This window comes from Cydia amplana, chromosome Z (assembly GCF_948474715.1).
Source record: "Cydia amplana chromosome Z, ilCydAmpl1.1, whole genome shotgun sequence".
In the NCBI taxonomy this organism is placed as follows: Eukaryota; Metazoa; Arthropoda; class Insecta; order Lepidoptera; family Tortricidae; genus Cydia; species Cydia amplana.
The window spans coordinates 32,231,616-32,243,833 of record NC_086096.1 but is presented as its reverse complement, the minus strand read 5'-3'; the positions used below and the strand labels follow the sequence as shown (position 1 = coordinate 32,243,833).

Here is a 12,218-nt window from a genome sequence, read left to right as displayed (position 1 = left end):
ATAAACGGTATAGTTGTTCGACATCAAATAATTTATTTAATAATATTCAAGGCGCAAACGAGCAGACTAACGCCTGATTGGCATTTACATAAGTACGTTTGGATGTATGTACATAGATGTTACTCTTCGGGTAAAGATTAACGAACAGAAATTTTATTTAAATAACGCGCAATTAAACGGACAGTATGTACTTACCTAAGTACCTATGATACTTAACTGATGATTAACTTACTTATGATGGTTAACTGGAAGAGATCCCTCAAAGGGATAAGTTCGCCTTTGTACTTCTTACTAATTGTATGTTATTTTTAATATGTCTTTTTGTACAATAAAGAGTTTACTACTACTACTACTACTACTTATTAGTTTGTAGGTACACACCTATAATGTTTATATGACAATGTGATTCTTGCCGAGTTCTATGCCGACGTAGGTAGTCATATCATAGGAAAAGGCTAGTTGTATAATGTATAACGAGTTGTTGTCGTCACAATAATACAATAAATTTATGAATTGGAATACCTTCATATGATAATGATGCTTATTCTGCTTAATACTCTATAAAGAACTTTCTTTTTGTGTTGTTTTCAATCTCGTAAAAGCCACCCTAACGTAGGTACGATGCGAGTAAAATGTGTGAACCGAGAACCAAGCAGTTTTACGAGTAGGTATTCAGACTCAGGGTTTTGTAGTTAAAATACTAAATATCTTTAACCATCTTAACATGCAATAGTGCATCCTATATACACATTTCTACATAAATAGATACCATACCCAAATATATATGTATGTATATACTTTACGAAGAGTTCCGCTACTCATTTAGTGGTCTTCAGATCAGGTCCAATTTGATATGCTGTCAATTTTTAAATAGAAATTACACAGTTGTGACGTAATAAAAAAATTATCAGCCGATTTTTTCAAGTCAGTTATATAATTGAATGTGTGGGTACCTTACTTTTAAATACTTAGTTTCTTACTTTTTAATCTTTAAGTTTGTCTAGACTAGGTACCTAATTAACTTTTATTATGAATCTGAACCCTCTTAACAAATAGGTCGCTAGTAATTGATACGAATTAGATCAATTTAGGTGCGATCATTGAACTCAATAGAGTCTGTGCTGAAAGAGAAGAGTCGTGAAATGTATGAGATCCCATGCATTCTACGAGTCTTCTCTTTCCGCACAAACTCTAACGTTGATTTATTCTGATTTTACAGTATGAGATGTTGCCATACATATGAAGTTTTTATGTGTAGAGTCTGTTGACGCTAGTATAGTATTTATGTATTTATGTGAGACATGTAAACATTTTTATCTTGCACTGCCGGGTTGTTACTTATTTTCACCAAATCGCCCATGTAAAACATTTTTTTTTAAACTTGCAAGTAAATACATAAATGTTATTTTTTGTCTACTATAATTATGAGTTATTAAAGCCTATATATTTTAAAGATGTTAAAATGCATTAACTGAAATAAATAGATGTCGTATAGGTATAAATACAAGAGAAAAAAATACTAAGCCCTCTGATGGCTGAAAAACCCAAATCAAAAAATATTTAATTTGTTCTCTAGTTGTACGTTAAAGTGCATTATATGTATTTATTATGCATGATATTTTTTGAGCACCTTGGTCGCTCCGATATACGTAATGGCGATTGTGAATACATTGTTATTATTAACAGGTAATTGGTGCAAGTTCACAATTGCTGTACTATGCCGACCTTCCACCGTATGCCAAGCCCGCTTCAGGCCGTGTACTTGCCAAACCGCAAAGACACAACTTTTGTAAGATATTTTCATTTAAAACATATAATGCATCTTACCAGGTAGCCTGGTCACGGCTAATATGGAGAAGTCTTCAGGAAATGTGTTGTAGAACATTCCAGTGGCTTGCTGCAGTATGGTGGCGTTCTCGTTGAGCCGGTAGGCGGAGATCGGGGCCGCCGCGGAGCCCTGGCAGCGCCCGGGCGCCCGCGACACGCCTGCCGGCAGCTCATCGCGGAGCGTCGACAGCACGTCGAACACTTCTACATCATCTACAAACAATAATACACACATTGTAATGGTAAGTTTACATAGTCGACGAGCCATGACAACAAACGAAAGGACTCACTTAAGGTTACATTCGAATGGCAACTGCTGCCTCACCGTTGCTGCTGTAGAATCAAGGAATTTACAGCGACTTCACCCACGTCAACATTGCAGCAGTGGTAGCATTGCGACAGCAATGCTGGTGCAGTGGCTAGATATTCGAAGCTGTTATAAGCTTCTCTACAGTTGAATGAAAAAAATATACGAATGTTGTTCGCAATGGCTCGTTGCGTATTTTTATACCTGAACAAATCGAAAGAGAGTACGAACAGTGGAGGTTTTGATACAACTTTGCGTGTTTTGCACGTAGAACATAAGCGCTCGCGACATTGCCGCTCTTACAACCCTCGGTATGCTAGGCTAATCTCCAGATAGTCACAGGCCAATTCGAGTTTTAGGTATTCGATCTGTTCCAGCGACCTACTAATTTACTACAGGTAAGCACTACCTGTACCTGAGTCTGGTAGAGTAAACATTAACCTTTTCCACGCCGTGTCAAACACAAAAGCTGTCACTCAAACGCCACATCATTGAAGTGTCAAAACTGAAGTCGAACTTTATGTATATGCACGTAGGTCGATGTTGCTCTGTGGTCTGTGACCGATTAATCTGTCTTTGACGTTGAACCTACGGTGCGGATATATTGGCGGTCATTGACGTCCAAAAGGTTAAACACAACTTATATAAAATTTACCACAAATATGATGCACTATCAAGAACGAACCTCGCATAGCTTCATTAGAATACGGAGTACATATTAGAATGTTCTAGCGTCGCGACGCCAGAGACCAGTCTAAATAATTAATGCTACGAAACGTTCGCATTCCAATTATTTAGGCAATCAAACAATTCGATCTCCAGAGCTTTTTCATCCAACAAGATTAAAAATACCCACCTATGCTTTTAAAGCTTAGTAATATATGCCCAGACATGCGTCTTCAATAATAACGAAATAAACAGAATTCAAATACAAACAATATTTACTTACCATTCCCTTTTACCGCGAATGCGCAAAACAATAGAACGAAGAGTCGTCCTCTCATCTGTAGAGCCATTTCGGCCCGAATAAATATGTTGGCAGGTTGATATTTACATTACGTCCCATCCCGCTTAAGGCATAAGAGGAATGTAGCAGGTGGGCCCCTGGAGAGGTACCGTCCGTGAGCTGCGGCTGCCCACGCGCGCTCCTCGGCCACACTGGCACCGAAGCTGGCCAGCTCGCCTTATCACTTCGCCCAAGCCTGTTAAACGCATTCGTGTCAATATGATCAACATCACCTACATTAATCAGGGGTCTGCAACTTAAATGTTCCTCCGTATTTTGGCAGTGTTGATGTACATTGTACACCCCACCGGAAGAACGGGTAGGTATTTATTTTCAAAACTCAATTCAATTTTAATTGAATAAAAGTAAGCAATAAGTTGTTGTAGGCTTACGTAACCGGCATATCGTTGACAGTGATGTATCGTGTGTATTTTCCAACCGAGAGTCCTCAGAACTTCATGTGGGGCTATACTGTATGACAAGTGATTGGAACGACAAGTGGATTGTCGATTTATATATTTAAATACAATTATTAATTTGCGATATTACTAAATGTCATACATGTAGAGATGGCATTATTAACAATTTCGGCATATATTATAAACATTGTAAACTACACCCACATAATAATTTGTAAAAGTCCTAAATAAAATTGTGTTTGTAAGTCATTATTTTCAATGGACTTCTTTTACAACGGTTTACGATGCCTGGATAGTCTGCATTGATTAAATCTAATTTGAATTCATCGCGATCCATCTCACCCGCTCGATGTGGCAAATAAGGATCCTATTGTCCTTATTTGCCACATTGAGCTTAGAGTCTGGAGCGGTTTGCTCTAGAGTGTGTAGGTAGGTACAATAATAACTTTTTCTAAGAGTGCCCTCCAACAAATAAAATAGTTTTTCAACTTGTCAGAAACTTTAGGAGCGGGAGTGTTCCCGCTGTGTAGGTTTTTCTGTGAATACGAGAACTGATTGGTATCCACTCAGAAATAACCACTAGGAAAAAAACGGCTGATTCTAAATTTGGTGCTACAGTCGACTCTCGTTAATTCGAAACTCGAAGGACTTTTAAAATATTTCGAATTATCGAGAGTTTGAAATATCAAATGGTTCGAAATTTTTGAGAGAAAAAATATGAAAGCTCGAATTATTGAGTAGGTAGGTAGGTAATAATCAAATATTGATTAACTGCAAAAAAAATTACAATATCAAAAGGTTAGTTTCGGAAGATGTCTGAAACATGAGTTTTCTTTAATGCACATTGCTGAGACTGATCTGAAAATGTCCCAAAATGTGCGGTCTGTAATTACTAATTACCTCTGTGAGGTCTGCAATCTGATAACTTCGAATAGAGTGTTTGACGCCTACGAGTTCGAATTAACGCGTCGTTTTGTTACTTAGCGATGATTATTTATGTTCGATTTACCAAGTGCTTAAAATGTATTGATTTATTTCGAAATATAAAGAGATGTCCTAGGGAACTCGTGATAACTTCGAATTATAGAGAGGTTCGAATTATCGCAGGTTTGAATTAACAAGAGTCGACTGTAGCTATTTGGGCAGGTTTTTATCAATATACATAATACATATACGAAGTGAAGTTGTGCGTTTCTCTAAATTTGTCCATGAGGACCATGAGTGTAGGTTTGCAGACTATTTATAGGCTGTCTAGCCAATTAGCCAATGACATTTTAGGCAGAATGCGGGATCATCCTTATGTACTTACTAATATGAGTACTGCTAATACTTAAAATCATATGCAATCTAAACGGTTCACTTTTAATGGAAATTTCCTTACAAAATGATCCGGTATTTGTAATTCTTGAGTGTACGTAAAATGGGTACGATTACGGCCGACCGATTGATGATCTGTCTGTAAATCGTAAATAATTTTCTAGTTTTCTGTTAAGTATCGTTAATAATCTCGCAAATATTTATTTAAATTCCATCACACAAAGTAAGTTAACCGACGAAATACCCAAACGCTTCGGCAGCGCGGCGTAGAAAAATCGGGAATTTTCCGACACAGTGCCCGTCTCGCACAAAACGGCGGGTCCCAAGGGGAAAAGCGTGTCAGTTACGATGTTGTGGTTAACAAGTGCGGATCTAGCCTCTTAATTTACAGTAACTTCGAGCCCTCGTCTCCGTTGCCCGATGGAGCGTCAAAGGTAGGACTAGGGATGGGAATTCAACCATAAAAAATGGTTTATTTTGCATTACATTAGAAACGATTGTATAATAAAATGAAAAGGTAAATAATTGATTTTATAGCAGATATAATGGTTTGTTATATTAAGGTACCTGTACTTTTTCTTCGATACAATTAATTCGTTTGAGCAGCTGTTACAACGGTTTTTAACAACCTGTTTAATGTGAAGATTTGAATCGGTTAATAAAATCGATTTTTATAACACAATAATTGTTTATTAATCGATAAGCAATTGACAATCGATTATTTTTCCCATCCCTAGTCAAATGCTGGCCTTCGACTCTGTTTACCCTACCCGGGATAACCTATAAGATACAATGCAATTAAATTAGAACTGGTCCTGAGTGCCTTTGAATCCCATCTTAACGTAGGTACATACTCGTAGGTATATTCAATTCCTTTTAGTGGGTTTGGTCGCTTCGACCGCGATAAAGAGTGTTCATTTTGAATTCATAGATGTGCTGCGGGCTCACCGGCTCAGCACGGTTCCATTTTTATCGACTATCCCTATGCCCGTCACTTTCGCACTTACATACTTGTTAGAACGTGACAGGCATGGTGATAAATTATAAAAATACGACCGTGCTACTAGGGCTGGATAGTTAGCTGCGGGTGGCACTCTATGCTAAGTTATCTATATATATATAGAGTATGGTGCGCTTAGAGTAGTTTGAGAGCTAAACCGACTATTGAAATCATAACGGTATATTATTAGTACGTTCGTAATACCTACATAATCAGGCTTTAGAACTGTTATGCAGCCAGCTTGGATTAAGCTTAAATTGTTGTAACTATATAGAGAGGGAATTACGTAGGAAGTGAACAGTTCCCGATTTGTGCGGAACCGTGGAATTTATCGTCTTATCGTCTTTATATTTAATCGATAGTATTATGTTCTATGTACATATTAGCAAGTTTGCTCATGTCTGAATGAACCGGAATGATTTAAATTGACGGTCAACTCGGAACCTTTATAAAGGTGTCGTTGCAGTTGGGTTTTTTATTATTTATTTTGTAATTACCTACTTCTAAATGACTAGACCGATTATGAATTTGATATAACGTTATCGTCAAACTATGTAATCATACCACTATGAAACCTTGCAACGCGTAATAGATATTCTTTAAGCTTTGGTTTCCTCCGAAGCGGTGCCGGCATTTAGCGGCCGTCTCCATATAAATACTACTACATCCATATTTAGCCGTATTATTTAGTATGGAGACGGCCGTTATATGACGGCACCGTTATCCTAGGAAAACCGATCTTTACTGACAGTAACAGAGCCAATCGGGGTATCCATGGGGTATCCCTGTTTCTAATGATAAAATTAAATTCGTTTTTATTAAATTAGGAGGACTATTGACCCCTTACTGCATAATAATAAAACATATTTGTTTAAATTTGAACTTTAATAGCTGTCAGATAGATTTGAACATCATATCCGCCTTATATGGCATTGTATGCGGTAAAGGGCTAAGTCAAACCGGCTCTCTTGGTTAAACGTCAAAATGGAAACCATGAAGTAAGAAAACGTAACGTAACGATGAAACCACCTCTGTCATAAAGAAATAAAATAAGTAAGCTTGGAGTGCTCCCGTTTTAAAACCTGGTATTCACGCTCCCTGCCCGCTCCTTCCGTCCTGCTAGTCGTCATACCTCCATTAAATCAAGCTTTAGGGCTAATATACAGTTGTATGGAGTGAGCTCTTTAAGTTCACTTGTGTATATCTATGACCTCTGTATATAAGTGGGTGCCGATTTAAAATAAGTAAGCTCTAAACAATATGGGTATGACCTTGTTTTTTCGTAAAAGTTGTTTTCATTACGTATTTGTAAATCAATTTATTTTAACTAAGTAGGTATAGTTGAGTAGCATGTTGAGTTATAATAACCTGTTGAGAGTGTTGACTTGCTCTTTAAATTTTAACAGTTCTATGAAAATATTATATATGTACATACAATACTCAGATACATTAGATTTTTTAGATAGTGTTTTACGTAACTCCCAAATATGTCACCCAAGAATGATTTACATGATATAAAATATACAGCATTAATTCCCAACTCGGAGGTATGTACTATGAACATAAAATTATTAGCACCATTGTGCATTGTGCCAGCTGCGACCTAAATATGACTTAATTTAACAATTTATGAGTTTGCCTCACTCCTCGCTGAGTTTCGACGCCATTTGCAAAACTGCATTATGTCGACGATGCTTAATAGATCTTAACTAGGCCCTGGAATATCCACCTATGCCAGGCGCTTGCTTATTTTTCTAGAATAAGGTTGCCGAGTATTCCCCAGGATCCAGCAAGGTTGACAAAAGGCGTGGAAAAAAGTTTGCCTAAGAAATAATTAAGTGTGTAAACTTGTTTATTTTTTGTCATGGAAGGTTTTATTGAAAACGTAACCCAATGGACCAAAAATTTGAGAACTTTTTTCTCAGTGAAATGGAAAAAGCTCGTGATTTTGACTAGAAAAAATAGATCCCAATCAAATCCCAATTCTAACAGAAAATTTGGATTTACAAGTTTAAAAAGAAATGCCCATCAGTTTTCAGAGGAGCGACGTAAACCAACAGGTTTAAGAATAGCGAGCAACATGACAGTCTCTTTAAAGCAAGTTTAGATATTTTGATTTATTATGAATTGGTATTTTGAGCTATTTGGTATTGATACCGATTCTTATCGGTACAGTAATATTTATATTTATTTACTGTATTTGATCTCTGGCTTGTAGTGCAGTTCCGTTCGTTTCATACCCAGGAACCCAAGTATTCTAAATGGATTTTCGTGAAACCCAATTCAATGAAAAGGTTTACCCATTATCTTCTACCGGTCTCAACAACTTGTTTTTGTTATTTGTTTGGGGAAATTATCAAACAGCTCCGAGCGCGCTGAGATTTGACAAGTCGCCACTTAGGAAGGCCCAAAAGACGCTGACGATGAAGGTTCTGGGCCTTTAGGCTCTTGGCGGGTCGTTCTCCCAGTTAAAATTACTTGAAATCTTGATTTGCCCATAACTGTCGAATATTGCCAGTTATGGATAATATGTATTATCCCTTTTACATGCGCTACCAACTGATGTTTTTGAAGTCGGTGCCAAGCCAAATAGTTACAAAAGTGGTCAATAATACCCCCAAGTAACAATGGACAGATTTTTTTCTTAACCGCACCAGTGTTGGCATTTGGTTCGATAGTGTGTCAACGATTCTAAAGATTTGGCTTGGCACCGATTTCTAACATCTGTAAACGCTTGTTGGCAGTCACTATAAAACTAAATTGCTATAATTACTGTAAGTAAATGAATTAGTTCAAGTATCTCGTTGAACGGGCTAAGTAGTGCTCATTGGGCGTGATCTTATGCCTATGCCAACGCTTAGAAGTTCACTCAACTTTGCACAACGGCTCATATTGAAGCTCCTTAGCTATGCTACGCTTTATTTGGAGGGAGCGCTGTCGCTGTGATTAGACATATAAAGATTCAAAAACAACTTGTTTACCTAATTAAAGGCCCCTGTAGGCATGACTAAGTTTATTAAGCTCCATGGAAGCGCGTGAAGGTAGCTCACAATTGACATGTAAGTAGTTAAACAATATCTAATTTAAGCTTCCTCAATTTAAGGATCGACCACACCGCAATTTTACCTTAATAATTGGCTGGAGTTAGGGAACTATTTAACCCCGTCTAGTGACTTGACGTGAGGTTTGCCGTAACTCGCAGTTCCAGCAGTATTTCTCAGCCACGTTGTATGATCCCCTATATTTGAGACGCATAAAGGATGACTAACGTTAAAACGGGCCGTGTCCGGGACGGAGCTTCCGGCGCTTACTTTTCTATGACAGATGACAGGTGATCGCGTGATGCTTTCCGTAGAAAACGAACCTCCGGCCCGGACACGGCCCGGTCTAACGCGAGTCATCCTTAAGTGTCACCGCGCGTAAGCCTAGAATGTATAGGTGAAGCACTGTTTAAATTCGGGCTTGGCAGCCAATCCTTGCAGAGCACAGATCACGTAGCTCCTCAAAAGAGATCGTCTATTGTTGGAATACACATATGACTTTCTATGAACCGTATTGTACAATAGAATAAAAAGGTATGAAAAATTTTACGTACCTTTCAAGAGTCTAAATATTGAAAAACATAAAAAAAAAAATCGAGGAAAATGTTGCGAAATAAAATTCAATTTTTGGATTAACATGTCTTTAGTTTAGCTTAGATATAGGCATATAAAGCTGTCAACCAGATCTTGACAGTAGAAAAAGGCGGCAAATATGAAAAATGTAGGCGCGAAGGGATATCGTCCCATAGAAAATTTGAATTTCGAGCCTTTTTTTACTGACAAGATTTGCTTGACCAGCTATACCTACCTACCCTCTCATCCATATAATACGGCAGTAAGTATAAGTAAATAATAAAAGTAGCGTTACTTAACATATTATAATTAATAAGTATGTAAAGTCTATTTTTTAATTCGGTAGACTGAAATGATAGTTAATAGTATGAAATGACATTTCATGTTCATACTATTAACTGTCATTTCAGTCTACCGAATTAAAAAATAGACTTTAGAAGGTACTAGAATTGATTTGTGCCTTGTATGTTTTATAAGTTAGTCAAATGAATGAACACGAAAGAACATTGACTCCAAAATATGTATGATATTTAAGATAAAATGTAGAGCTAGAGTTAGACCAACCTAGCTTTGCAGCGATCGATATTATAAAGTAGTTTTTCAAAATCAGTATGTGAAAACATCACAGTATGATACTTTGTAGTATTCTACCACGAACCGATTGTGGAAATCAGGCATAAATGTACATTTAAATCATAAAAATGCGGAACGGAAAGATGACGCTCGTAAGATTAAGTAGGCTATTAGGTGTGGTACAATTTCTGTGAAATGAAATCCTTGGTCTAAACTAATGTTATCTTATACCTTTAAACGACCAATTCTTGTTTATTTATTTATTTATATGTATATATATTTCGGGGATCTCGGAAACGGCTCTAACGATTTCGATGAAATTTGCTATATGGGGGTTTTTGGGGGCGAAAAATCGATTTAGCTAGGTCTCATCTCTAGGTAAACGCGCATTTTCGAGTTTTTATATTCCGAGCTTTGCTCGGTCTCCCAGATATAATTTATCTAAATATGTATTTACGTATCTATCATCATCATCATATCATCAACGTATTTTTGTGACAGCGAAGGGTGGTATTGCACCTGTCCAATATTTAATAAAATTTGTATTTGCGTCTAACATTTTGCTTAATGAGAGAGTGAGACGCAATGCACATTTGGTCAAATTGGTATTTTTTTTAAAGTGGTTGTCTAATTATTGCGCTGCAGAGATAGCTTGGTCTAACTCTAAGGGCACCTGGCACCTTGTAAAAAGCTAAGTATACTAATTTAAATAACAAGTGGTCGTATAGTAGGTATATACCTATGAAAAATTAAACAATATGCTGATAAATAATACCTATTAGACCTCATAAGAGTGAACGCACAGTGCACAGTGCGCGCTAAAATGGGGCAAAGTCATAAAATAACACTCTGACCTTTTCTCTTACAAATACAATCGATACCGGATACGCTTATATTACGATTAAGTATTAAGCTAACGAAGAAATACCTACGTAGGCATTAATATATCGCGTGCTTAATAGACGAATTCCTATCGGAAATCAAAATTCTTAATGCGTAGGTAAGTACCTACTGGAACTGCGTAATGGGAAAACTTGGTCTGAACGCATTGTCCTACTAACGTTAGTTTAGTGGGATCGGGGCCCCTGTTTTGATTTATTTGCGCAAACTGAGGTCGCTGGCAACCGTTCGGAATATAGGGCAACCTTGAGATGTATCAAATATGGCTATACTCTACACACAGTACGGTCGTATAAGATCGTATACCATTTAGTCGAATGTGGTTATATTGAATGCGGTCGTACGGTTGTCGTGGTTTATGTTATTTTAAGGATGACTCACGTTAGAACGAGCCGGGGCCGGGCCCGGAGCTTGCGGCGCTTCGTTTACTATGGAAAGCACCCACGTGATCACTGATCAGCCGTCATAGAAAATGACATGTCGGACGCCACGGCCCGGTCTAGCGCGATCTGGTAACCCTACCAGATCCAACTTGGGAATTCCCTGACAAAATTCCTGATTTGCGAAAAAAAATCCTGACGCTCGTAGCGGCGGGCGACGGGGGGTTGAGGGGGGGGGGTGTCTAGCCGTATGCGATATCTATATATGCTTGATAAGTAAATTTGAATAATGTACCTTTTTAGGTACATATTTTTAATTCACTAAAATTTCTGACATTTTCGTATTCCGGCCGCATCCTTGACAAACGGCTAAAATTCCTGACATGTCAGGAAAATTCCTGACGTCTGGTAACCCTAAGCGCGAGTCATCCTTTACAATGAGTTTCATCTAAGTTGATACATTTGACGAGCATTAAAGTTTGTCTTAAATATCATACTTATAAATATTTGCTCCAGGTTCGGACCAAGCTAACTCTGCATGACAAAGCGTGGCAAAATGTCATCATTAATAATTAATAATATCATTAATGTCAAATTGCCATGAAAATATAACTTTTTTCCGTACAAGTCGGTGCAAAGACCGATCATTACACGGATTGTAACAAATATATAAATATTGGTTGGGGTTTTTATGAGAAGATTGTTATCGAGTGTGCCTATAATTTATATACATTATTTATTAGTAATATCAATAGGAGAGGTTTATACAGATGGCGGAAAATATTTGCGTATTTGTTAAACAAAATCCGTCGGTTAAAAACGTATTTAATTTTATTACAACTAAGCGCTTTTATACTTTACCGTGATTGTCCACG

The 12,218-nt window shown here is 37.4% G+C and overlaps 1 protein-coding gene across 1 annotated transcript in view; it reads right to left on the bottom strand.

Annotated features, from left to right (window-relative positions):
- The window catches only part of LOC134661081 (collagen alpha-1(I) chain-like), a 39,223-nt gene extending 35,820 nt beyond the window's left edge, over positions 1–3,403 (bottom strand). Inside the window, exons 1-2 of the mRNA XM_063516990.1 lie at positions 3,084–3,403; positions 1,828–2,040 (exon numbers count right to left, since the gene is read on the bottom strand). Of these exons, the coding sequence (XP_063373060.1) occupies positions 1,828–2,040; positions 3,084–3,150 (280 nt within the window). The 5' untranslated portion in view covers positions 3,151–3,403. The remainder of the gene's footprint in view (positions 1–1,827; positions 2,041–3,083) is intronic.
- Positions 3,404–12,218: the final 8,815 nt, after the last annotated feature.